This window comes from Eubalaena glacialis, chromosome 13, assembly GCF_028564815.1.
Source record: "Eubalaena glacialis isolate mEubGla1 chromosome 13, mEubGla1.1.hap2.+ XY, whole genome shotgun sequence".
Taxonomy (NCBI): Eukaryota; Metazoa; Chordata; class Mammalia; order Artiodactyla; family Balaenidae; genus Eubalaena; species Eubalaena glacialis.
The window spans coordinates 85439150-85463661 of NC_083728.1; the positions used below are offsets into that span (position 1 = coordinate 85439150).

Below are 24512 nucleotides of genomic sequence, written 5' to 3' on the forward strand. Positions count from 1 at the left end.
TCCGTTCGCCTGTTGATAAACATTTGAGTTGTTTCCAATATTGAGCTAATAAGAATAATGCTGCTCTGAATACTCTTGTACATGTCTTTTGGTGCACATACGTGCACGTTTCTGTGGAACTGCTGGGTCATAAGGTACGTGGATGTTCAGCTCTGGTAGATAGTGACAGATAGTTTTCCAAAATGATTGTGCCAAGTCACACAGTGGTGGTGGCAGTGGATGGGGTTCTGTGCACACCACATCCTCACAAACAATTGCTAGTCCTTTTAATTTGAGAAAGTAGATATTTGTAAGGCAGGCTTCCATCAGATTGCCTGGGTTTGAATCCCATTCTCTTTTTTAAAATTTTTATTTTATTTATTTATGTTTTTTGGCCATACCACGTGGCATGTGAGATCTTAGTTCCCTGACCAGGGATCGAACCCGAGTCCCCCTGCAGTGGAAGTGCGGCGTCTTAACCACTAAACCACCAGAGAAGTCCCTCCCATTCTCTTTTTACCTTGTGACCTTCAGCAAAGCCTGTTTCCTTGTCTACAAAATGGGTTGAAAGTCATGGGGCTGTTAGGAAGATTCCCTAGACTGAGTAGGTTAGACTCCATAAACATTAACTATTTATAGTTAATTCTCACAACAACCCTCTGAATCACTTCCCTTTCTCAGTTTCCCCTTCCGTAAAATGGCAATAAAAATACGAACACACCCACACACACACACAGGGAGGATTATCAGTGAAATATAAGTGAAATAATATATTAAATGCCTAATTTTTTTTACTGAGATATAATACACTTATTATCAAATTTACCCCTTTTCACTGGCTTTTAGTATTTCACAAAGTTGTGCAAACATCACCACTATGTAATTCTAGAACATTTTCATCACCCCAAGAAGAAACCCCATACCCCTTGTAATCATTCCTCATTTTCCCACACCCAGCTAGTCTCAACCCCTGGCAGCTGCTAATCTACTTTCCATCTCTATGGATATTAAAAGTACCAAATCTTTGCTTTTCTGTATGTTTTAACTTTCGCAAAAGTGAAATACCTAGCACTGGGACAGGCACATAATGTGCACTTAATAAATGTTATCTATGTGTGTGTATGTGGATGGATGGATGGATAGATGGATAGATAGATAGATAGACAGATAGACAGACGGATAGGTAGAGCACACTTAGTAGATATAATATAAACTCATTCATTCAAAAAAAACCCATTTGCACTTGAGAGGAAGATGGTCCATTGAGAGAAGTAAGATGTGATTCTTGCTTTCAGGGAATTTGCCATCTAGTGGGAAGAGAGGAAAGTGCATGTGAACGCAGGGCAGAATGAAATTACAGTTGTATCTGAACAAGATGCCAGAGGAGGAAGTGGCATCTAGGGTCCATCTAGGATGGGTAAGCTTTCCTGACGTCGAAGGGCAGTCTGGGGGAGCAATCCTGAGAACTAAGGCTGGGAGACAGGGAGGGTTTGGTGTCAGGCAGGACCTCTGGGACGGCCACGTCTTCACACCCCAGTCAAGACCCCATCCTACATCTCCACAGCTGTGAAAAAGACTTGTCTGTAGCGAGAGGTTATAAACACTGGGTGATACAGGCCAAATGGGAAAGGAGCGAAGGGGTGACCTGGGCTAGCGCACGCAAGTCTGCACTGTCATCTGGGCAAGGACACTCTGAACTGGCTATGCCCTCGGTCCATGGAGAGTGGCAGCCTCATAGGTGTAGGAACCAGGACTTCCAAGTCAGATCTGGCTCTGCCTTTTCTCAGCTGGGGACCTTGAGCAACTGCTTCCCCTCTCTGAGCCTGTCTCTTCAACTGTAATATGAAACGAACAACACTTACTTCAGTAGCATATAGAGATGATGGTTCAAAAGTGTTGGACACAGTGCCTGGAATGAGGAATACATACTCCCTTAAATGGCCATACAGATAGGTTGGGGGATGCTAGACAAAGTGAATGAAGCACACATTCAAGGCCTCAGGAAGGTTGAGGCATTTAGAACACTTTTAAATTTATTTATTTATTTAAACTAGTGATGGATTTTATTTATTTATTTATTTATTTATTGGCTGCGTTGGATCTTTGTTGCTGTGCACAGGCTTTCTCTAGTTGCGGCGAGCGGGAGCTACTCTTCATTGCGGTGCGCAGCCTTCTTGTTGCAGTGGCTTCTTTTGTTGTGGAGCACGGGCTCTAGGCGCGCGGGCTTCACTAGTTGTGGCACGTGGGCTCAGTAGTTGTGGCTCGTGGGCTCTAGAGTGCAGGCTCAGTAGTTGTGACACACGGGCTTAGTTGCTTCGCCGCATGTGGGATCTTCCCGGAGCAGGGACTGAACCCATGTCCCCTGCATTGGCAGGCGGATTCTTAACCACTGCGCCACCAGGGAAGTCCCAGAACACTTTTTAAAATTTAGTAATTGATATACGTATTTTTAAAATTGAAGATGTCATCATGGGAGAAATTAGAATTTGTGGACTTCCTTTTTTTATTCAGATAAGTGAGTTTATTTTTTTTTTTTAATTCATTTGGGTAACTGTTTTGTATGTTTTGTGTCATTTTTTTTTTTAATTGAAGTATAGTTGATTTACAGTGTTGTGTTAGTTTGTTAGGTGTACAGCTAAGTGATTCCATTTTTTATATATATATTCTTTATATATATATATTTTTTCATATATATATAATATATATTCTTTTCGGATTCTTTTCTATTATAGGTCATTACAAGATACTGAATATAGTTCCCCGTGCTATACAATAGGTCCTTGTTTATCTTGGACTTCCTTTTATTTATTGTAGTGTTTTGTTTTGAATTATGTGCAGAGGGATTGTCTTTTCAGTGCTTAGGCCTCCAAAGGTATTATCAGGCCCTCAGGAGGGCAGAAATGGGGTGCAGATGCCTGTGGAGGGTTAGGGCAAGGGGTGAGGGAGATAATCCACCCTACTGAGAACCAGCTCAAGGGAAAGTCTTTTGAACCACAGAACGCAACTCTGAGATTTTCTCCTGGGGACAGGAGGCCTGAGGAGCATGCGAGGGTGAGCTGGAATGCTGATAGCAGGGACTTAGAACCAAGGGTGGTTCAAGTTGCAGGACCCTAAGAAATCACTGAATTCAACTTCCCCATTTTTTTTTTTAATTTATTTATTTATGGCTGTGTTGGGTCTTCGTTTCTGTGTGAGGGCTTTCTCTAGTTGTGGCAAGCGGGGGCCACTCTTCATCGCGGTGCGCAGGCCTCTCACTATCGCGGCCTCTCTTGTTGCGGAGCAAAGGCTCCAGACGCGCAGGCTCAGTAATTGTGGCTCACGGGCCCAGTTGCTCCGCGGCATGTGGGATCTTCCCAGACCAGGGCTCGAACCCGTGTCCCCTGGATTGGCAGGCAGATTCTCAACCACTGCGCCACCAGGGAAGCCCCAAATTCCCCATTTTACAGAGAGACAGATCCCCAGTAAGACAGAGACTTGCCCAGGGTCATTCATGGAATTAGTGGCAGAGCAGGATCAATTCAGGTGTCTGCTTAAGCCAGGGCCCCTGAAGCTAGGAGGCGCCAAGGGAGAGGAGGCCCTGCTTCCTACTCCTACCTCCACAGTGCAGTTCCCCAAGTCCCTGGGTGCCCAGCATGGGGGCTCAGATACTCTAGGACACAGTTCTGCCTCAGGGCCTGGAGGCCAGGGGAGAAGTCAGACGGGCACATAAGGGAAATCCACTGTGCCAAGGATCCCAAAAGGGCCACTTAGGGAGGGCCCTCTCTCCAGAGGAGGCAGGCAGAGGTGGGCACACGAGGAGCCCCAGAATTTGGGAGAGATGGGCAGGGAGAATGCACCCCCTGCAGAGAGCAGCAGGGGGCAAGTGGAGCAGGGCAGCTGGGGCTCCTGGGAATGTGAGGTGACTGTTTGTCAGGGACAGAGGGAACCTGTCCAAGGGACGTGGTGGGTGGAAGGGCTGACCTGTGACCAGCCTGGGTAACCATTTCAGCACCTCAAGCGGTCCCAGGGGCCCTCGGGGCACTGCCGTTTGATTGTGGGAGCTGTGTGATCCTACCATGGGATGGAAGAAAGTGTGTGGGGGAAACTTTTCCAAGCCTTCAGCCCCCAAATGACCACTTCCTCCCCTTTCCCTCCTGTGACTTAACTAGGCCACACCCTCTGCAAAACCAAGGGAGGTTAACATTTGCCTCCAGCCCTCACCTGCCCCCGCACCAGAGATAGCCCTGGGTGGGAAGGCCGGAATTCTTCTAGACCAGGCTTTGTGGCTGTCCCTCTGTAGATGCGTGGGCCTGTTTCCACTCCTGTGGACTCTGGTGCCCCCTCTGATGTGGGGCAAGAACTCTACCTCTAAGGCTTGTTAAAGGCGCCAGTGAGGTGACAGGTGTGATTGCTTCATACCGAACAGCCTACTTTGTGTCCTCTGGGTGAGAAGAGGGCCTTCAGAAACAGGAACACAAGGTGGACCACTGGGTCGGTGAGAGGAGGGGGCCCAGAGCAGATGGTCTGCCTAGGGGATGTCCAGGGGAGGGTGACCAAGGCTCTGCCTTGCCAGCGATTACCCATCACCACTGGTAACGATCCTGCGTGGCCAGGCAGGATTCGCGCTCATCTAACCCCCAGGACCTCTGTGCAGGTGCAGTGATGATTATAATGGTAACTGGAGGTATTGAGACCTTCCTGTGGTCAGGCCACGCGAGACTTCTGAGAGGTGGGTGCTTCCAGCTGCCTGGAGCACTGAGAGGGAGTGAATGTGAGCCGGGAGATCAAAGAGAGCAGGGGGGCAGTAGTTAGGTGAGGGGCTTCACGGGAGGGCACCCCTGGGGGCAGGAATCCCTGGCACTGAGGCGCTTTCTGGCTCAGGTGTGAACGACTCTTCTTGAGACCCCTTTTGGGTGAAGTAGGGGCGGTTCCACCAGGACTCCAAGTGGTCACAGCATAAGGAAAGACGGGAGGGGAGATAGGGACCTCCTCTTCCAAACTCTAGATCCGCGGGAGCTCCAGGCCAGCGTTCTCACACCTGGCGCATTGATTATGCTAATTTAAGCCAGCCCCGTCCACTCCCGCATGCCACGAGGCTCCGCCCCCTCGAGCGACCTATCGGGGTTGGAGGGCGGGGCTATGCTAATGAGCCGGCCTGGCCCCAAGGGCTGCGCGGGCAGCTGCACCTAGCCCCAGGCGAGGCGGCGGCGGCTATGGCCACGGCCGGAGCGCTGGCGGGTCTGGTCGCGGGCTTGCAGGGCCCGCGGGTCGTCCCCAGCCCGGATTCGGACTCAGACACAGACTCGGAGGACCCAAGTACCCGGCGCAGCGCAGGCGGGCTACTCCGCTCGCAGGTCATCCACAGCGGTCACTTCATGGTGTCATCGCCGCACAGCGACTCGCTGACCCGGCGGCGCGACCCGGAGGGGCCCCTGGGGCTCGCCGACTTCGGGCCGCGCAGCATCGACCCCACACTCACCCGCCTCTTCGAGTGCATGAGCCTGGCCTACAGGTGAGGGGGCTTCGGGACCGACGGCCTCGGCCCTCCATGGCGGGACCGCGCGCTGGGGCCCCGGACACCCCACCCGGCCCCCAGCCTTGGTCCCGGCTGCTCTCAGAGACTCCAGCCACATCCTGGATACCCTCCTCTCCCCAGCCCGGAGCGTCCTCTGACCCCGGCCCAGCCCACTGGCCCCGACATGCTTGCGCGCCTCCTGGTTCCCATTCCTCACCACCAAGACCCCTTCCCTAAGGCTGGGATCTCCTGCCCTCCACCTCAACCTTCGTAGGCCCACCGCGGGCCTCTCTCCCCCGTCCCGACCCCTCTGCCCCCAAAGAATGCCCGCAGGGCATCCCTTGCGCTCCCAGGACCCTAGGCCATCCTAACATCCCCACCCTCCACTCCGGGGGCCACTCAACCGGACAACCTGCAGCCTTCCGCTCCCAACGCGGCAGCCCCCGCCCAGGCCCGCTCTATTCTTGCACCCTCGCGATACACCTCGCTCCCATGGTTGTCCCAATTCATAGCCAACGTCGACTGAAACCCAGTCTCTCGTCCACCCTGCACCCCTCAATTGCCGGGACACCTGTTCTTGACCTGCTAGGTCGAGGGTGGTGGGAGGAGGGTGCCCCGGCCGGCCCAGAGGGGCGCAGCTCTTGGTTCCCCAGCCGTGGTCCGGCAGGGGGTGTTGCAGGCCGCGCGGGGCTGGTCCCCGGGAGGCCTGGCCTCGCCCACCCGGGTCGCCACGCGAGGCTGAGCGCCTCATGTTGCCTGGGACCCCTGCTTGGCGCGTCGCAGAGCACGCCGGCCGCGCCCGGCCCCAGCTCCACGCCTGTGTCCCAGGGGAGGGCGCGAACCGGGGTCCTGGCTCAGTGCCCCGGAGAGCAAAGTTCCCCGGAGCGGAGGGACCAGGATAAATTATCAACCGAGAACCGTAGGGGAGAAAGGGGATCGGCCAGCCTTGATCTTTTCTCTGTGTAAATATTCCTCTTCCTCTGCGGCGCCTCCTCCTCTTCTGAGAACCGCTGGCCACAGACCTGCACTTGCTCTGACTGGGATCGAGAGCTGGGGTGGGGATTGCTGGGGAGTGTTGCCCACCCCCCACTGTGGCGCCCAGCCTCGACTCCATTGGCTGGACGCTTTGTAACCTTGGCCCACAGGCTCTGGCCCCGGGCCCAGGTCGTGTTGCAATCTGATCATCCAGAGCACCAGACCTGTGTGGAAAGTTCAAATTCCCATCCCTTTCCTCCCTCCCCTCCTCAGACATCAGGGGACCTCCTGGGACAGGGCATCTAAGGTCATGGTACACCAGATTCGGGCACCCCTGCTCCCCAGACTCCCCCAGGGTCCCCCTTTTCCCATCCATTCCCAACTTAAGCTTTCTGCTTTACATTACACACTGCTCTGCCTGGACTGGCTCACGCCCCTATCCCAGACCACAGTGACCAAAAGGGGAGGTTCAGGGGAAATGGCAAGGCAGGGGGCAGAGCACACTCCAAGAACCGCCCACACTAGGAGGCTGACTGGAAGCTGATGTGACCCCATTCAGGGGCAGCTGGGGTAGAGAGGGCTGGGCTTTCTCCCTAAACACCCAGAATATTCAACCTCTGTGGCCCGCCCCGGTGGGGTCCTAAGTGCCAGGGATGGTAGTGGCTCGGAATCAGAGGAGTCTTAGAGTTCCCCCACAGAGGAAAAAACTGAGGCTCAGACTGGGACAGTGTTTTAGCCCTTAAAGACCCCTAATTGTGGGGGTTCCTTGGAGGGGAGAGGATTGTGGAAGCCGGGGTATCCCAGGAGAGTAAGGAGATGGGCAGGGACAGCAAGGCAAGGAGTCCAGAGGTGCCAGGAAGAACTGGCCAGCTTGAACCGGAGGACAGCCTGCAGACGTCTAGCCAGCTTTCACCCTCAGCAGGGCTGCATGGGCAGAGAGACGACTGCTCCACTGGGAGGGGGCCCGTGTCCCATGGTTCTGCGGGTGGAACCCTCAGGGAGGCAGGTTCTGGAAGTTCCAAGAAAACACTTGTTCATGGTCAGAGCTGGCTAGCTATGGAAAGAATGGCCTCAGGAGTGAGGGGGAGCAAGCAGGACTCTAAGGAAATTTCCAGGGAAATTTCCACAAGGTAGATATGTGTGTGTGGGTGGGGGAGGGGGGGTGTTCTGAGTTTTCCCCATCCCATCCCCAAGATTCCCAGAATTTCTGTTGGTCAATAAGAATCCCTTGAACCCTGGTCACAGGCTTTTGGCTCCAGGCTGGGCCCCTCTCCTCCCCTCCCAACCAACAGGCCCAGCACAGACCAAATTCTTTCCTCCTGGGCGTGAATGTCACTGTCTCACCTCCCCCAGCCCTGCCTGGCCACAAACGCTGTAGCCTCAGCAGGGAAATGGAAGAGGGAGGGCAGGCAGGCTGGGGGTAGGGTGCTGGGTGATCAGAGTGGGCTGGGAGGTTGCTGGGATACAGGCTGGGGCAACAAACTCAGGAGTCCCCCCAGGTGCCACAGAAGAAGCTGGCCCAGGAGGTATTAGAGTGCCCCTACTCCATGTCTCCCTACTAGACAGATGGTGTTTATCTGACTTAGGAGGGAAAGGGGCCAGCCAGCGGGCCTGGGTGCTTGGGCCATGTACTCTATTTGGGTAATGAGGCCTGTTGTGCCTGGGGGTAGCAGTCCCCCCCAACCCCAAAGCAAACACAGGAGCTTGGAGACCAGAGAGTAGAGGAGACCCGGTGACCCATGCACTCAAGGGGCTGCAGGAGCCAGACTGCCACCCACCTGCCCCTCACCCCCAGGAACTGGGAGAGGGCCCTGGAGAGAGCAGGCCTGGCGTTCTGAAAGACTAAGCCTTGGGGCCTCAGCCTTACATGTGAGCAAGGGTTGGAGAAGCTGGGCCAGAGGGGACTCATGCATAACCCCAGCTTGTGAACCATGAGGAGCGAGGGGGGAGGGAAGAGGGAGGGACCAGCAGGGGTCTAAGACCCTGAACATCTTGACCTCCTAGGTCAGCTCCCCAGGGGTGGCAGACTTGGCCTGTGCCCAACAGGACCCTGAGAGTCAAGCCCGTCACCTGGTAGAGCCCTTCCATCTCATGGATTTGATTGACTACTAGGGTTAGAGTCAGGGTCAGGGTTAGGGTCAAGGTGCCCCCTGCCCATCACTCCACCATCCTAGCTTCCTTCCTTTGGGCGGGCCCTGGTGGCTATTGTCTTGCGCACACCCCTGGGAAGGGGCGCACCTTCCAGGTCAGTCCAGATTGCCATCCTGGGATTCTGGGCTGGGCAGACACCAGAAGGGCAGTGAAAAGGCAGTGGCTGGCTGCTTGGAGGCTGCCTCTGGTGAAGAGGCTCCGTCTGTACTCAGACAAACCTTACCCATCCCCTAGGCCTAAGGGGGCCTGTGAGACTGGTGGAAAAAAAGCCACAGGTTCTGAATGAGTCTCCATCATGTTATGTGACCTTGGGCATGTCCCCTTCGTTTCTTGACCCTCAGTTTCCTTAAGTAAGAAACAGGCGAAAACCCTCCTTAGCCAGCCTATGAGATAGATGCCTGTGAGGCCAATGGGCATTGTCTTTCTGACACCTGAGCTGATAAACAGATTTCAGCAGGTCTCACCAAAGAACACAGAGGCCCCAAGTGGGGACCTGGGAGAGTATTTTAAAGGTCTGCCTCTCAGGGTAGGCATTTCAGGCAGATTAGAGTGAGGGGCAGGATTTGGGAGGGGTGTCCCTCAAGTTGCCCACCATAGATGAGTGCCTCGTGCACGGGAAGAAAGTGGAGCCAGCCCCCTCCAACCATCCCCTTTCTCCACGCCCCCCCTGACCCAGCCCTCTCCCTCTGACAGTGGCAAGCTGGTTTCTCCCAAGTGGAAGAATTTCAAAGGCCTCAAGCTGCTGTGCCGGGACAAGATCCGCCTCAACAACGCCATCTGGAGGGCCTGGTATATCCAGTGTGAGTGGGCACCACAGGCCCCAGCAGGAGGGCTGACGAAAGGGCTGCCCCGGAAACCCCCGGGGTCCTCAGGGCCAGCAGCCACAGAGAGCTTTGGGGGAGACCAGGTCCCCAGCATCAGGACCCCTCAACAGCTTCTAAACCCAGAGGGTCTTGGCGGATGTGTCCCAAAGGGCACTCTCCACTGTGAAGTTGGACACAGCAGGGGTCACCCTTCGGAAGTCCTAAAGTGAGCTGAGATTTGGGGAACAGTTCAAGGCGCATTCTGCATACCATTAGTGTAGTCAGGTGCCTCAAATGCCAGGGTAGAAAGAGGCGTTCAATACTATCCGGGCCAATCGCACCACTTTGCAAAGGGGAAACTCAGATCCTGGTGGGTCTCCACCAGCCTTCCATTGACGTCCTTAGGTTCCCCACCATGGAGATTGGGGGGGAGGGGGCCCAGAGAGGCCATGTGGAAGGGACTCTGGTCTTGGAGTCACCCAGAGCTGGTTTCCCACCCTGTCTCTGCCCCTTGCTGGCTGTGTGACTGCAGGCAAGTTGTCTAACTTCTCTGAACCCATTTTTTCATCTATAAAATGAGGCCAAGAGTCCTAACTTTGATGGCTGGCATGGGGATAACGGGTATGAACAGGGCTGGCACAAAGTTGGTGCTTAATAAATGATGGTTGAATCCGATGTACCCTTGAGGAGGTCACGGTCATTCATTTGGGGATACAAAACCCACCTATGCCCCATGGCAGGGTAGCAAAGGCTGAGAGACCTGTGCTGGACCTTGTCCAGCTCAGTAAGGTCCTCCTGTAGGATCAAAGGCTGCGCTGAGCTGGGAACACACAGCGTAGGAGGGACCACACGTGGTATTCTCTGTAGTGGCCCCACTGGATTCCATTCAAGCAGAGAAAAGAAGTGGTTTCTTCTGTTTTGTTTGTTTTTGGTTTCTATTCATCTATGTGTCCGGCACTTTCCTAAATCATCTTATTTAAGGCTTTCTAGCAACCCTGGGAGATAGGTTTTATTATCCCCATTTTATGGACGAGCAAGTGAGACCCAGAAGGCGAGTGACTTACTCAGGGTCACTGAGCATAAAAGGAGCAGAGCTATGACTGGCTGTGAGTTCAGGGCTCTCCAACTCAGCCCAGCGCTTCTTCCACTGCTCCCGGCTGGCTGGCTTCCAGCCCTCGCCTGAGAATGTTAAGGACGGGCCCTGCCTAAACCAGGAAGCTGATAGGCCAGGGGGAGAAGGTGTCTCTAACTCCCCCACCCCGAGTTTTCACCCTCTACCCTTTCCCCTCAAAGCTGGATGGGGTGCAGACCCTTCTCTCTGCAGAAGAAATTTCTGATGCCACCCAGGGGTCCTCACCCAGCTTGTGGAACAAGTTGATGGAAGGACCCCAAGTTCTAAGTCAGAGGGGGGTTGAGTCAAGTTCTAGCACACCCTAGCTGTGTGACCTTGGGAAAGTCCCTAGCCTCCCCCAGTTGGTGCTTGCTCATCTGTAAAGTGGGAATCATAATAGATCCTATTGCTGAGGTTTGCTGTGAGTTTTCAGCGAGGTAGATGGTCCGTATCTCAGCACAGGGCCTGAAACACACAAGGGCTCCCTGAAGGTGAGCTGCTGGGATTTATTACTATTATTGTGATAATAGCAACAGCAAGCCTCTAACAAATGTCAGGACTCCTCCTCCCTGAACACGGAAGGTTTGAAGGGGGGCTTCAGGAAAGGGGGAGGAGTGGGATTGCTGGAGGGCTGCCTGGCTCCTCCCCCTCACACCCCCACCCTTTCGGCAGGCTCCTGGCCTCCAAGAGCCCTTCCTTTTCCACACCCCCAAGTCATCTTGATTTCCTCTGATATCCCAGAGCACCTCTCATGAGCTGACTCTCCACCTTGCTTTAGCTCATGTGATGTGTGTGCTTTCCTTGTCTCTCCCACTAAGCTGGGAGATTCATCCCCGATTCATTCATGGATCCCCTGTCCCAGCATCTGTCCCAGCATAGGTGCAAGGGCCTAGGAGGCTGCATGAATGGATGAACTTATCATTGTTAAATAAAGCATGTCCCAGCCCTAGGAAGCCACATGATCCCTGCCCTTCTGTCCAGAGCACAGGGTTGCCAAGTGGGGGAGGGCAGAGCCTGACCAGGCCTGCTCAGCACTGACTCTCTGGGGGCCCTGGGCAAGCCCAGTCTTCCCTGGTGCTCATATCCTCAACTAGGAAGCCAGGAACAGATACTCTGAGATCCTCCTAGCTCTAACCCCCAGGAGTCCACGCAGCCAGGGGCCCATCCCTTTGTTTTCTGTCCAAGCTATGTTCACAACCAGGATAACCCCTACCCCCAATCCCATAGGAATAGTCTTGGAGAACGTCCTTTAGGACAGAACTTTGTAAATGATGCTGACGGTCCCAATAAATTTCATGTTCAGGTGGTCCCCCCTCCTCTGTGTCACTTGTCCCAGAGGAACTTTGCTGTGGGCTGAGGCAGGATGGGCCCCACGGACACCCCTAAATTCCTCTTTGTCAGGACTGCCAGGAAAAGTCACTGCGTGGGGAGTCCCAGGGTCTTGAAGGACTGCTGTGTGCCAAGCTCTGTGCCAGATGTAAGGATTTGGGGCTAAAGGGCACAGCTTCTGCCTTCACTCCCAACGGAGAGGCCAGCGTGTAGAGAAATAGCCAAGGCAGGGTGGAAAGTGAGGCACATGGGACCATGGGGTTTCAGAAAAGGGAAGGCTTCCTAGAACGGGGGCAGCCCTAGGCTATCCTGATGGGAGGGCAGATGTGATGAGGCAGAGGGAAGGCAAGGGGATTCCACGTAGAATAAAACCAGAGGGCTGTTGAGCGGGGGTGGGGGGTGGGTTAGGGTCTGGCTTCAAGGTGGGGCATATGAAGGCGATGGAAAGGAAGGAGAAGCAGTGGGGCCAGTCCCGGAGGGCTTGGAAGCCAAGCTAAGGGGTGTGGGCGTTATCCTGGAGGTTCAGGGAGCCATGGAGGGGTTTAGGCCTGTACTGCCCTTTAGGAAGAATTGACTTGGCTGCAGCAGGAAGATGGGCTGGAGGGCGTGAGGCTGGAGTCAGGGAGGTCTAGGCAGGAAATGACACCAGACCGGGGGGAACAGTGAGAATATGGAGGGGAGGGGACTGTGGAAGAAATGCCACACACCCTTGGGATTGAGAGGGTTAGTCCATGGATTAGATGCGGACACTGGGAGACGGTGGGGAGCTGGGAGACTGGGAGGCATTGTTGGCAGTCCAGAGGAGGCTTGGGCTTGGGAGGGAAGTTCCCAAACATCTGAGAGTGATGTTTTGAGACATCCTAGTGGAGGTTCCCCAGGCAGCTGGAAGATGGGTCTGAAACTGGAAAGGAGCAGGATGAGAGAGGTTAGGGGGAGTGGGCCTGGCAGAAGGGCCAGTGAAAAGTGGTCAGGGAGGTAGAAGAACAGAGGGGAGGCTCCTGGGGCTTAGGGAGGAGGAGGGTGCCCTGCAGCCAAGGTCTCGGAGGACGGGACTGGGGAGGGCCAGAGCCTTGAGTTCAGGGGCTGGGCCAGCGGGGTGGGTGTGCGGGCAGATGCTGAGGTACCGGAGGTGACAATGCAGCTGGGAGGGCAGAGGTGGATGTGGTGAGTAACAGGTCTGCCAGAGTCTGGGAGGAAAGCAAAGGGGTGATGGGAAGAAATTTAGCTTGTTGGGAAGCAAAGGAAGGGGAAGGTTTGAGAGGTAAAGGAGAGCCTGGAATTTGTTTATAGGCCAAAAAGGAGCCTGGAGAGAGATGAGGGTTGAAGACAGGGATGGGAGTGGAGGAAGCAGCGAAAGGGCTCAGGCAGGTGGCCTGAAGTGGGCCAGCGGTGGTTCTCTGAGATGGAATTGGGCATCCTGAAGCAGGGGACCAGGGCTCTGGACCTCTAGCCCGCCAGCCGGACCAGGACCTTCTTGGGGCGATTAACTTCGTGTGGCCCAACAATCCCATTCAGCAAGCATTGCCTGCACACCTACTAGGCTCCCAAGGGGGCAGATGGGGTGTGGGAGGTTTGTTTTACAGGGTCGCATAGAAGAGGGAGATCTGGGAGAGCTAGAGCAGGCAGCAAGGCTTCCTGGAGGAGGTGGCACTTAATCAGAGCATGGAAGGCCAGGCGGAATTTCATAGTGTGGCACTTGAGTCCCAGTCCCCTTGGAGTGGGAGATGAGGGAGCTGGACACCCCTGACCTGGCGCCCTTCTCTCAGATGTGGAGCGGAGGAAGAGCCCCGTGTGTGGCTTCGTGACCCCCCTGCAGGGGCCTGAGGCTGATGAGCACCGGAAACCGGAGGTAGCTGAGACCACGGGACCAGCCACCTGCCGCCTCACCAAGCCAGGCCCCTCCTGCCCATCACTCCTCATGCTGAGCGGGAGGGGCTGGCCCAGAGGGAGACTGGGTGAGGGGTGGGGTCAGTGCCACCCCTCGCACTGAGTCCCCTATCCGGCCCTCCTCAGGCCGTCGTCTTGGAGGGGAATTATTGGAAGCGGCGCATCGAGGTGGTGATGCGCGAGTACCATAAGTGGCGCATCTACTACAAGAAGCGGGTCAGTGGGGGGCCCTTTCCCCTGCGACTTCTGGCCACGGCCTCTCTTGCAAGAGCCCCGGAGGGCTTCCCCCCAACCCCAACCCCGACCCCGACCCTGTCCTCCATTAAGACCCAGGCCGACAGCGCCACCCAGTGGCCACAGGGCCTCCTCGCAACCTCCTTACCTCCCAGGGCCAAAGAGCTTCCGAGGGGAAGTGAGGGATCCGGTTGATCTGGGGGAGCTAGTGAGTACGGGAGGCCTTGGCGGGGAGCGATGGAGGAGCGGAAAGGGATCCAGTGTCCACCTTTGTGTGTTCCTGCAGCTCCGTAAGTCCAGCAGGGAAGGGGATCTCCTGACCCCAAAGCAGGTGGGTGCTCCCTGGACCCAGAGAATGGACGCTTCCCTCTGGGTGGGCGAGGCAGTGGCGGTGGGGTGAGGGTGGGACGTGAGTGGAGTGGGTGTGGCCGCTGTCCTCTGGTTGATTAATTGAGCTTTTCTCCTCTTGGGAAGGGCAGCATTGGAGCGCAGTGGTGGGAAGACCCCAAGCCTTCTGGTTCACTAAGCAAGTGGTGGGGAAGCATGGGGGAACAGAGGGCTCTAAGAACTGGGGACCCAGGTAGGGAAAAGTGTAGGGGCAGGAAGGGACCCTCATCTCTTCAGCAGGCCATCCCAGCCTCTCTCCTGGGAGGAGTTGTTGGAGGCCAGTGGGGTAACCCTAGCCTTTCAGGCAGCAAACTGAAAGGCCCTCTGCAGAGAGGCCCTCTGGATGGCTGACCACTTCATCCCCCAGGCAGGGGGCAGTGGGAGACCCCTGTGCCTCCAGACTGGGAAGGAGTCGGGCAGTGGAGCCCGCCCAGGGCTGCTGACAGCTCTGTCTCCTCAGGTGGAAGGGGGGTGGCAGCCACCGGAGCGATGGTGCGAGCAGCTTTTCACCAGCGTGGTGCCCGTCCTGCTGGCGGGCCCAGAGGAGGAGACCGGTGGGCGGCAGCTTCTGGCTCTCGATTGCTTTCTGTCCGACATCTCCGACACGCTCTTCACCATGACTCAGCCCGGCCCTACACCCCTGCAACTGCCCCCCGAGGATGGTGAGGGGCTGCGCCAGGAAAGGGAGGCCTGAGGGGATCCAGGCAGCCAAGGGAGGATGGCCAGGCATGGGTGCCCCCACTCCGCCCTGCCCGATGCTGCTGACACCACCACTGCCCCCTCCAGCCTATGTCGGCAACGCTGACATGATCCAGCCGGACCTGACGCCTCTGCAGCCCAGCCTGGATGACTTCATGGAGATCTCAGGTGGGGCAGGCCCCTCCCCCTGGGTGAGTGGATGGTCAGGGTCAGTGGGAGGAAAGCCCCAGTACGCTTGAGACCTCAGGCCAGTCCCAGGCCCCTCTGGGAGGGCGGATGATCTGGGTGATTTCTGAGGGATCTTCCTGGTCTCCCTTTGTCTGGCTTTGGGATGCAGGTGGTGTGGCCTCAGGTGAGAGCAAGCCAGACAGGGTACCTAGCAGGGGACAGGGGACCAGGAGCATTGAAGCTGCAGGCTCTGGGGAGTTCCCAGGAGAGCAGTAGATGCTGGGACTCTCTCAGAGGAGAGAGGGACTTTGATGGCTCTCCTTTGTTTGGGTCTATTTATTAGTATTTATATAATTCATTTAAAAAACTATTTATTAAAGAACATTTCAAGCATACACACAGGTAGGGAGAGAGAGTAGTTCACTGACCCTCATGGAATCCTCACCAGCGTCAACATTTATCAACTCCTGGCCATTCTTATTTCATCTAGACGTCACCCAATTCTCCCCTCCTATGTTATTTTTAAGAAAATCCCAGGAATCATATCTTATAAAGCATTCTTTAAAGTAATCCTTTGCCCTGGCTCCCCCTCCTGAACCCCAGGGCCACCAGTCGCTGGTTTCTCGTGTCCCGCCAGAGATATCATGTCTGTATAGCACATGCGGACAAATGTCTCTTTTTTGTCTCTGTAGCAGCCTGTTTCCCGCATTGCTTTCTTCACTTAGCTGTAGACCTTGGAGACTGCTCCTGATAGGCACACACTTAGGGGACTCCGGAGCCGTGCTGGGGGTCAGACATGGAGGCTCAGCCTGTCTAAGCCGAGGCCTCGGGCGCAGAAAGGGGGTTCCTGGGATAAAGGCTTGGATTGGGTGACCCCTCCAACTCCTTCCTGACTGGCAGGGTCCTGGGCCTGCCTGTCAGTTAAGAGATGGAGGCCTATGGGGCGGGGACGAGGGAATGAGGAACCACCCCCATCCCTGCCTGGGTGGGGGCTGGGGGCCGCGGGGACAGCAGTGTTGATGGCAGTGCCCTGGGAGCAGACCAGCCTGGGAGGGCAGCAGCCCCGTCTGGGCACACAGACCCCTGCCGCAGGTAGGAGCCCAGCCGCTCCCCCCAAAACCCGGGCTCTGGGCAAAACCTGACCGACCGGGGCTGGGAAGCGACTTCTCTCAGCGCAGGGTGGCTGCCAGAGTGGGGGCCAGAGAGGGCAACCTACGGTAGGGGGTGTGGGTCACACAGGAGAGGGGGCTAGTGTGGCCCCCTTAAGCGCCCCGTGAACTGGGAGGGTAGGGAGCACCAGGGCCGTCAGGGCTGCCGCTTGGTCCCCAAGAGCTCCTCACTTGAGAGGAAACCTAGTGGGGGGGCCATAGCTCTCTGGAGGGAGGGGGCTTGGTGGAGGGGACTCAGGGAGCAGGGAGAGGCTGGGTGAGGGCCACTCAGGGAAGCATGGGGCGGGAGAGGGGCTCAGCCAGGGGATGGCAGGTCAGTGGGGGGGACAGGTTGGGAGGGCTCCGCGGGTGGCTGGGACTAGGAAGTGCCTTCTGCCAACGTGGGGTGGGGACATGCCATGGTAAGGGGACGTGGTGACTCAGGCTGGGCTGGTCTTGCTGCTCTGCAGCCCTGAGCATCCTGGGGCTACGTGATGAGGCCCATGGTCCCTGGGGGCCGGGGGTGGAGGATGGGTGGCCGCTCACCCTCTACCACCCAGTCCTTCTGTTGAAGGGAGGCAGGAGGACAGCAAGAAGATCCCTTCTGACCTTGTGGCCGAGAAAGACACACAGACACACACAGAGGTGGGCACAGGGCAGACATGTACACACTGAGCACCTCACACCAGGGCAGGTGCACACGGACTCAGACAGAGCTCCAGACAGCGGGACCGACACACAGGGAGGCAGACAGACAGGTGCTAGTGAGACTGACACATGCAGAGCCGGCCACCCAGCAACACACGGGCCCCCAGTCACATGAGATGCACAAATAAGACCCAGTCAGGCTCGAGGTTTGATGCTGGCTTATCCCACTCCTGAGTTTCCTTCAAGGGGTCCCCGGGGGGAAAGGCCTGACCACCTGTCTTGGCCAGGGGGCTGGGGTCCATCCAAGGCCAGTGGGGTCGCGTCTGACCAGACCAGGAGGCCTTGGGAGCTGGTGCAGACAGGAGGCTGCTCAGGGTCAGAGAAAGGTGCCCGGAAGGGAGCGGGCGGGCGGGCGGCGCCCAGGCCCGGGATGTGGTTAGGCCGCAGGCAGCTGCTTCCCAAAACCAGAATAGCCTGGGGCTTACACAACCCGCACCTCAAACAATCTGGCTGCCCCACTCCCCGCCAGCTCTTCCAGGCCTTCCAGCACCCCCTCACTCCTGCCCCGCTCTGAGCCCACCCTCTGACCCCTGCTCTGACCCCCCTTAGCCCCTTCACCCACACTCCTGAGCTCTGTCCTTGTAGCCCTATCCATTGACCTTCCAACAAACCCAAATTGTCCCAGACCCACTGACCTTCTGACCCCTCTCACCCCTAACTCACTCCATGAACTCCTGACACCACGATGCCCTTCCCCATCCTAGACCTCCTCCCCTTGGACCCCACCCTTTCCCTCCCTGGTAGTCTCTAGTACCACCCCACCCCGCCATGTCCCCACCAGAGCTGGTAACAGGAGCAGACAAGGCCTGGGATTCCCAGGCCGGGGGTGGGGAAGGGGGGCCTCAGGAGCCAGTTTTGGGGCTCAGTGGGAGGGCTGCTTCCTGGGGTGTCCCACTGACACCCCCACACATCCCCCTGCTGTCTCCCACTCAGGCCCGTCCCACCAGAGCCTCTGCTGTGGCTTCCCCTGAGTGAGACAGAAACTCTCCCAGTTTCACAATCTTCTGTGGAAGGCCCCCCCTCCCTCGCTGGCCCCCACCCCACTGCCAGCCCAGCCTGGGGACAGGGCCAGCCCGCTGCTTCCAGCCGCGGCCTTAGCCCTGACAGCTGCCACCCTGTGTGTCTGAATTACAGATTTCTTCACCAATTACCGCCCCCCACAGACGCCTACACCTTCAAGCTTCCTGGAGCCCCCCAGCTTCGGCCCCATGGCTGACCCTGTCCTCAGCAGTGGGATCCTGGGCTCGGAGGTGCCCTCTGCCTGCTCGGGCATGACCCACCTCTCGGGACATAACCGCCTGCAGGTGAGCTCACCCTGCCCAGCTCACCTGCCCACACCCCGGAGGTATTCGGGGTACTTCCTGAGTATGTTCGTCCATCGAGAGAGACTGGAGGGGGAGAAAGACCCCATCTGTGCCCTCCAGGAGGGCACCGTTCAGCTGGGGAGGAAAGACCCTCGTGAAGCAGAACTGACAAGATGGTTGGGGGGGCAGGGAGCCTGAGGACAGAGGAGCGTGGAGCTGGGCTGCTTGTGGAAGACTTCCTGGAAGAGGGGGGAGTTCTGGGCCTTAGTGAATGACTTGGGTTTGGGCAGAAGAAGAGACCAGTAGAGGGGAGGAGAAGCAGGAACGGAAGCATGGAGGCCAAAGCTGAGCGTGTGCATTTAGGAAGCAGTGACTCTATCATTTTGGTTCAGGAACTCCCAGGCCCACTTCAGATGTTGCCCCCATGATGCTAGGATAGTTGCCTTTTCCCTCCGTTATCAGACTTCTCAGGCACTAGCGTAGTTCATTGTTTGAGAGGTCTCTCTCCTTGACTAGACTGTGAGCTCCTTGCTGGAAGGGCTATGCTTTACTCACCACTGCATCTTCTCATACTTAGCACAGTTCAAGCACATTAACAGCACTGGGTAAATGGTTGCCCAATGATTGAGCAAGTGAGTGAATGGATGAGTGTGTGGATGGATGGGTGTGTTGGAGAATAGATCGCTGGGTTGTAGATGGGGGTAGAGGCTTACATGGTTGGTATATATATAGGTAGGTGAGTGGTTGGTTGGATGGATGGGCTGGTGGATGAATTTGTAAATGAGTAAGTAGTTTGGTGGATCAATAAATGGGCTGGTGGATGGATGTGCGGCTGGTGAATATACAGATGGTGGATAGATGGATGGACTATGGATGGGTTGGTGGGTGAGTGAAGGAAGTATAGGTGGTTGGATGGATTGGTGAATGGGTTAATACCTGGTAGGCTGGTAGAAATATAGGTGGATGAGCTAGCTCATAGATGAGAGAATAGATAGGTAGGTGAATGGACGGAGGATGGATGGATGGATGGATGGGTTGGTAAGTTATTTGGTGAATGAATGGGCAGGCAGGAAGATTGACGCTCTTTCTCATGCCTAATTTGTGCATAAATGGGTTCCACTCTTTCCCCTCATTAGATTATAATTTTCCTGGGGTATGTGTCTGAGGCCAGGGACCATTTCTCCCAACTCTCCCAGTGCCCAGTCCAGAGCTCAGCCAGGGCAAGAGAGGCTGCCTGGGAGGCCTCAAAAAGGCTAGCTCTCTCCCCTGCTCTCTGTCCCCCAACCAGGCTTGGAGCAGCTGCCCTGGCCCTCTGGACTCCAGTGCCTTCCTGAGCTCTGATTTCCTCCTTCCTGAAGACCCCAAGCCCAAGCTCCCACCCACTCCCGCAGGCCCACCCCTCCTCCAATACCCCAGCTCTGCCAAGGGGCTTGGCCTGGAACCCTGTGCCCCACCCCCTTTCCCTCCCGTGGCTCCGCTGCCTGCTATGCTGCAGGAAGAGCCTCTCTTCTCTCCCAGATTCTCTTTCCCTCCTGTCCCTCCTGCCCCGGGAGTGTCCCCACCATCTGCTCCCATGGCCTTCGCACCCACCCCCCCGCTGGGTCCAGGCCCTGCCCCCGCCCCCTTCCCCATAGACCTTCTACCCTCGGGGTATTCGGAGCCCCTGTTCGGGCCTCACTTCACCGTGCCCCAAGGCACTCGGCCCAGAGGCAAGCCCCCTACCCAGTCCCCCAGGGGGCGGAGGCCCAGCCCCCCCACCTTGGCCCCTGCCACTGCCGGGGGCAACAATCCCTGCCTCGCACAGCTGCTCACAGCAGGTGAGCTGGGAAGGGGACTTGGAGACCAGATGCGGGAGCGGGGAGCCTGTGGGATTCGAGGGTGGAGGCTAAGGGGCAGGCTCAGCCGGAGGGCAGGGTGGCAAGGAATGAGGGGCCTGGGCCCTGAACCCAAAAGCGGTGTGGGCTGTGAGGAGGGGAGGAATGGGGTCTTGGGAGATGATGGGATGGGGGCCCCAGCAGCCCTCACAGTTCTGTCTGTGCACAGCCAAGCCTGAGCAAGCCCTGGAACCAGCGCATGTGTCCAGCGCCCTCCTCCGGTCCCCAGGGTCCCCGGTAAGATGGCGGGCACTGGGAGGTGGCGGTGAACCCCGGGGCTTCACCCCGACTCTCTGCCCTTCTCCACCCCAGCAGGAGATAGTCCCCGAGTTCCCCTGCACCTTCTTTCCCCCGACCCCGGCCCCTACACCGCCCCGACCACCTCCGGGTCCAGCCACATTGGCCCCTCCCAGGCCCCTGATTGTCCCCAAAGCGGAGCGGCTCTCGCCCCCAGCACCCAGCGGTAAAGAGGGGTTGCAGGGATTGGGGAACTCTGCGGGAGGGAGGGAGGGGAAGGAAGAAGGGGGGACTACATCTGGGGCCAGGATGAGAGGGACAGGGCAATGGGACCCTCTCCCCTGTGTTGGTCTGTCTGTGGGTCTGTCTGTCTCTGACACAGGTGGTGAGCGGCGGCTGTCCGGGGAGCTCAACTCCCTGCCGGGCCCGGGGACTCTGAGCGTGTGCATCTCTTCCCCTCAACGTGTCCTAAGCCGGGGCCATCCGGACAACAAGGTGGCACCATTTCTCACCCTAAGGTCTGTTTGCTCCCCCCAGGCCCTCCCACGCCCCCTCCTAGGCTCACCCCACTTTCTGCCCCCTCAGACCGAAACCCGGCGCATCACACACATCTCTGCGGAGCAGAAGCGGCGCTTCAACATCAAGCTGGGGTTTGACACTCTGCACGGGTTGGTGAGCACGCTCAGCACCCAGCCCAACCTCAAGGTGAGCCTCCAGCCCAGGCTGGCACCCCCGAGCCGCAGGGCCCCACTGTGGAACACCCCAGGGCCCTCCACACACCCGGTTGCCTCCTCCCATCCCAGTGCCTCAGTGGGGCCCAGGGTGGGGGACCCCCAGTCCCTGAGCCCAGCCCTACGGTGCTGCCGTAGATGAGCAAAGCCACCACGCTGCAGAAGACGGCCGAGTACATCGCCATGCTGCAGCAGGAGCGAGCCGCCAAGCAGGAGGAGGCCCAGCAGCTCCGGGACCAGATCGAGGAGCTCAATGCCGCCATCAAGTGGGTGGGGGGGGCCCTGCAGGCGCTGGGCCAGGGGGCCTGCGGCCTGACTCCCCGCCCTGACCTGCCCCGTGCCCCCAGCCTGTGCCAGCAGCAGCTGCCTGCTACGGGAGTGCCCATCACACACCAGCGGTTCGACCAAATGCGAGACATGTTCGATGACTATGTCCGGACCCGCACGCTGCATAACTGGAAGTTCTGGGTAGTATCCTCACTTGGCCAGTGGCGGGGTGAGCGCTGCAGCCGGACCAGGCTGGGCCCAACACAGGCTCTGCTCCCCGGGCCAGGCAGGGTCTCAGAGCTGCTCCCAGAGGAAAGGGCTCCGATTCTACCCCCTCCTTCAAGGCCCCTGGCATCTTGGCCAGCAGCATTACCCAGTGGTGGGCTGGGAGCAGAGGGAAACTGAGGGGGAGCCCCCTGGGTGAGGGGACCACAGCCCTGCCCTCAGAAAGTCCCAGGGGCAGTTTGGGAGAACCTAAACTTGGAGTAACATGACTGGGGTGGGCCTGTGGGAAGACATAGAATCTCTCACTCCCTTACCTGGTCAAGCCCTTGACTGAGCCAGGGCAGGAAGCCCAGGGATGGGGGATAGTCCAGCCCAGAAGGAAGGTCCTGGAGGAGCTGGGGGAAGGGCCTGAGAGCCAGAGAGCTGGGAGGGCCTTAGTGTATGGGAGGGCGGCTACAGTAGGAGTCCTCAGGGTTCAAGGCTGGACAGTGGCCAGATGTCAGGGCTACATGTGAAATGGGTGGGGGTACCAGCTGGATGACAGAACGGCTCCTTGACCTGGGTCCAGTTCAGCATCCTCATCCGGCCTCTGTTCGAGTCCTTCAATGGGATGGTGTCTACGGCAAGCCTGCAGAGCCTCCGCCAGACCTCACTGGCCTGGCTGGACCAGTACTGCTCCCTGCCTGCTCTCCGACCAAGTACGTGAGCCACCTGCCTGCTCAGCAGAGTGTCCAAGCCTCAGGGCAGGGGGTTCAACCCTACTCAGACCCCAGGTCCAGCCTGTCTTCACTATAGCCTAGGGTTTTGTCCATCCCCACCATGACCCCAGATGGGCCACCAGGACACCTGCAGACAGAGATCCTAGGAGGGGCTGACTGACAGTCTTGCTAACTAGTACCTCCCCCGATCCCTTTGTCTTCAGCATCCAAGGGTAGGGCCCTGACCCCAGAAAGTGTCTCTCCCTCTCTCTCTCTTTTCCCAGCTGTTCTGAACTCCCTACGCCAGCTGAGTACATCTACCAGTATCCTGACGGACCCGGACTGTATACCCGAGCAAGCCACACGGGCAGTCACAGAGGGCACCCTTGGCAAATCTTTATAGTGCTGGCCGGACCGTGCTGCTCACTCAGCTGCCCTGGAGCTGCTCTCCCTGGGCACTCCCCTCCTGCTCCGGGTCCCGGCTGTCAAGCACGGTTTCTTCTGATCTCCTGGGAGCCAGGAAGAACTGAATTCCAGTCCCTGCTCTACTATAGCAACAATGCTGTGACCTGGGGAGCTCATCCTCCCTCTTTGGACCTCCATTTTCCAGTCTGCAAAACGGGGACTGGGAAGCTTCAAGCAGAAGAGGATCCCAAGGCCTTAGCAGCTGTGGCGCTTGGGGGCCTAAGCTGGCAACTCAGGGAGTTTGAAAGAGGGAAGGGGACGATGCTTCCTTGTCACTCCCACCTGGTCCCCCCACAGGTCAGGCACAGGCCTCTGTTTCTAAGCCGGGAAGGAGAAAAGGAGGTTCCTTCTCTCTGCTCCTCCACTGGTAGCCTGGAGGGGCTGCAGGATGGCATCCCTGCGTGAGGCCAGGAAGGTCTGATCCCAGGAGGGAGCAGGGCAGGGGGTGGCCAAGCCAGGGGAGGCACCTGGTATGTGTGTGGATGAGTGTGTGTGGATTTTGTAAAGAATTCTTGACCAATAAAAACAGAAACTGTCAGGGACTGTTAGAGTTTCTCGCTCTGGGATGGAAAGAGAGCGGTTTGCAGTGGGAGGTGGCCTTATAGAGGGCCTCGCTGGCCATGAAGGGACCTTAGCTTGTCCTCTGAGCTGGAAGCTCCTGGAGGGTTTTGAGTGGAGGTGAAAGAAGATCAGACAGAGCTGCTTTTTTTTTTTTTCTTCAGACAGAGCTTCTTAACAGGATCCCACTGGGGGCTGAGTTGTGAATAGGCCACAGGGAGTCAAGGGAGAGATGACAGACACTCAGCCTGGAAATCCTCTATGGCCGGGGGGGGGGGGTGTTCAGAGAGGCTCACCTTCCACGATGGAGGAGGGCAGAGCCGGGACCCCAGAGTGGAAGTGACAGGGCCTTCCATCCGAACCATCCAGAAGGAGAACGTTGCCTTAGGGGGTAGTGACGGCCTCACTGTGTGAGATGTGCAAGCAGAGGGCGGGTGGCCACCAGGTCGGGATGTCTTAGAAGGAGCTGATACTGCAGATGGGAAGTTGGGGTAAATGGCCCCAATACTTCGTCGATCCTTTTATTGATCCTTTTTTTAATTTTCTTTTTTGGCTGCACCGCTCGGCTTGCGGGATCTTAGTTCCCCGACCAGGAATTGAACCCGTGCCCCCTGCAGTGAAACTGCCAAGTCCTAACCACTGGACCACTGGAGAATTCCCTTTCATTGATTCATTTAACAAATATTTCCTGAGGGCCTACCACGGACCAAGCTATGGTCTTGGCCCTGGGAAATCTGTTCACCGCTGCACCCCTCTCCTCGTGGAGCTTACATTCAGGCCTGGTGAGTCTGAGCCCTCTCACGTGCTCAGAAACCTCTGGAGACGTTTGTGGAGACATTTGCAGGCTAGAAACAGGAGCAAGTCTTCTGGGGGCTTTGACTTTCCCTCAGTCATGTAGAATAATAATAACGATAACATGAGTAACTGCACCGTCATCTAGTGTTTACCACGTGTCAAGCACGATTCTAGGCACTTTATGTATATTCACCCACTTAATCCTCTCCACACCTACCTCTATAGGCCTGCGGTGAGGATTGAAGAGTAAATATACATAAAGCACTTACTACAGTGCCTGGCATA

General features: G+C 57.1%; 1 protein-coding gene across 6 annotated transcripts; it reads left to right on the forward strand.

Moving 5' to 3' along the window:
• The first annotated feature begins 5159 nt into the window (after positions 1–5159).
• MLXIPL (MLX interacting protein like) lies at positions 5160–23412 on the forward strand. 6 transcript variants are annotated; one of them, XM_061208342.1, is made up of 17 exons: positions 5160–5470; positions 9293–9399; positions 13609–13691; positions 13856–13945; positions 14250–14294; positions 14811–15012; positions 15137–15217; positions 18208–18377; positions 19666–20194; positions 20421–20488; positions 20564–20714; positions 20871–20983; positions 21074–21193; positions 21358–21485; positions 21567–21690; positions 22280–22409; positions 22694–23412. In XM_061208342.1, the coding sequence occupies exons 1-17, from the start codon at positions 5172–5174 to the stop codon at positions 22810–22812; spliced, it is 2559 nt and encodes an 852-aa protein (XP_061064325.1). In that variant the 5' UTR covers positions 5160–5171; the 3' UTR covers positions 22813–23412. The 6 variants fall into 6 exon arrangements, with proteins under 6 accessions (XP_061064325.1, XP_061064324.1, XP_061064322.1 ...); XM_061208341.1 differs by having other exon boundaries at positions 20421–20714; XM_061208339.1 differs by having other exon boundaries at positions 21358–21690.
• Positions 23413–24512: the final 1100 nt, after the last annotated feature.

What these genes read in the sequence shown, in the direction of transcription:
- MLXIPL (XM_061208339.1), top strand. Translation starts at nt 5,172, where the DNA reads ATGGCCACGGCCGGAGCGCTGGCGGGTCTGGTCGCGGGCTTGCAGGGC. An exon ending in ATCTCCTGACCCCAAAGCAG is followed by an intron (nt 14,295 to 14,810) that starts GTGGGTGCTCCC and finishes CTGTCTCCTCAG; the next exon opens with GTGGAAGGGGGGTGGCAGCC. An exon ending in CGCACAGCTGCTCACAGCAG is followed by an intron (nt 20,195 to 20,420) that starts GTGAGCTGGGAA and finishes GTCTGTGCACAG; the next exon opens with CCAAGCCTGAGCAAGCCCTG.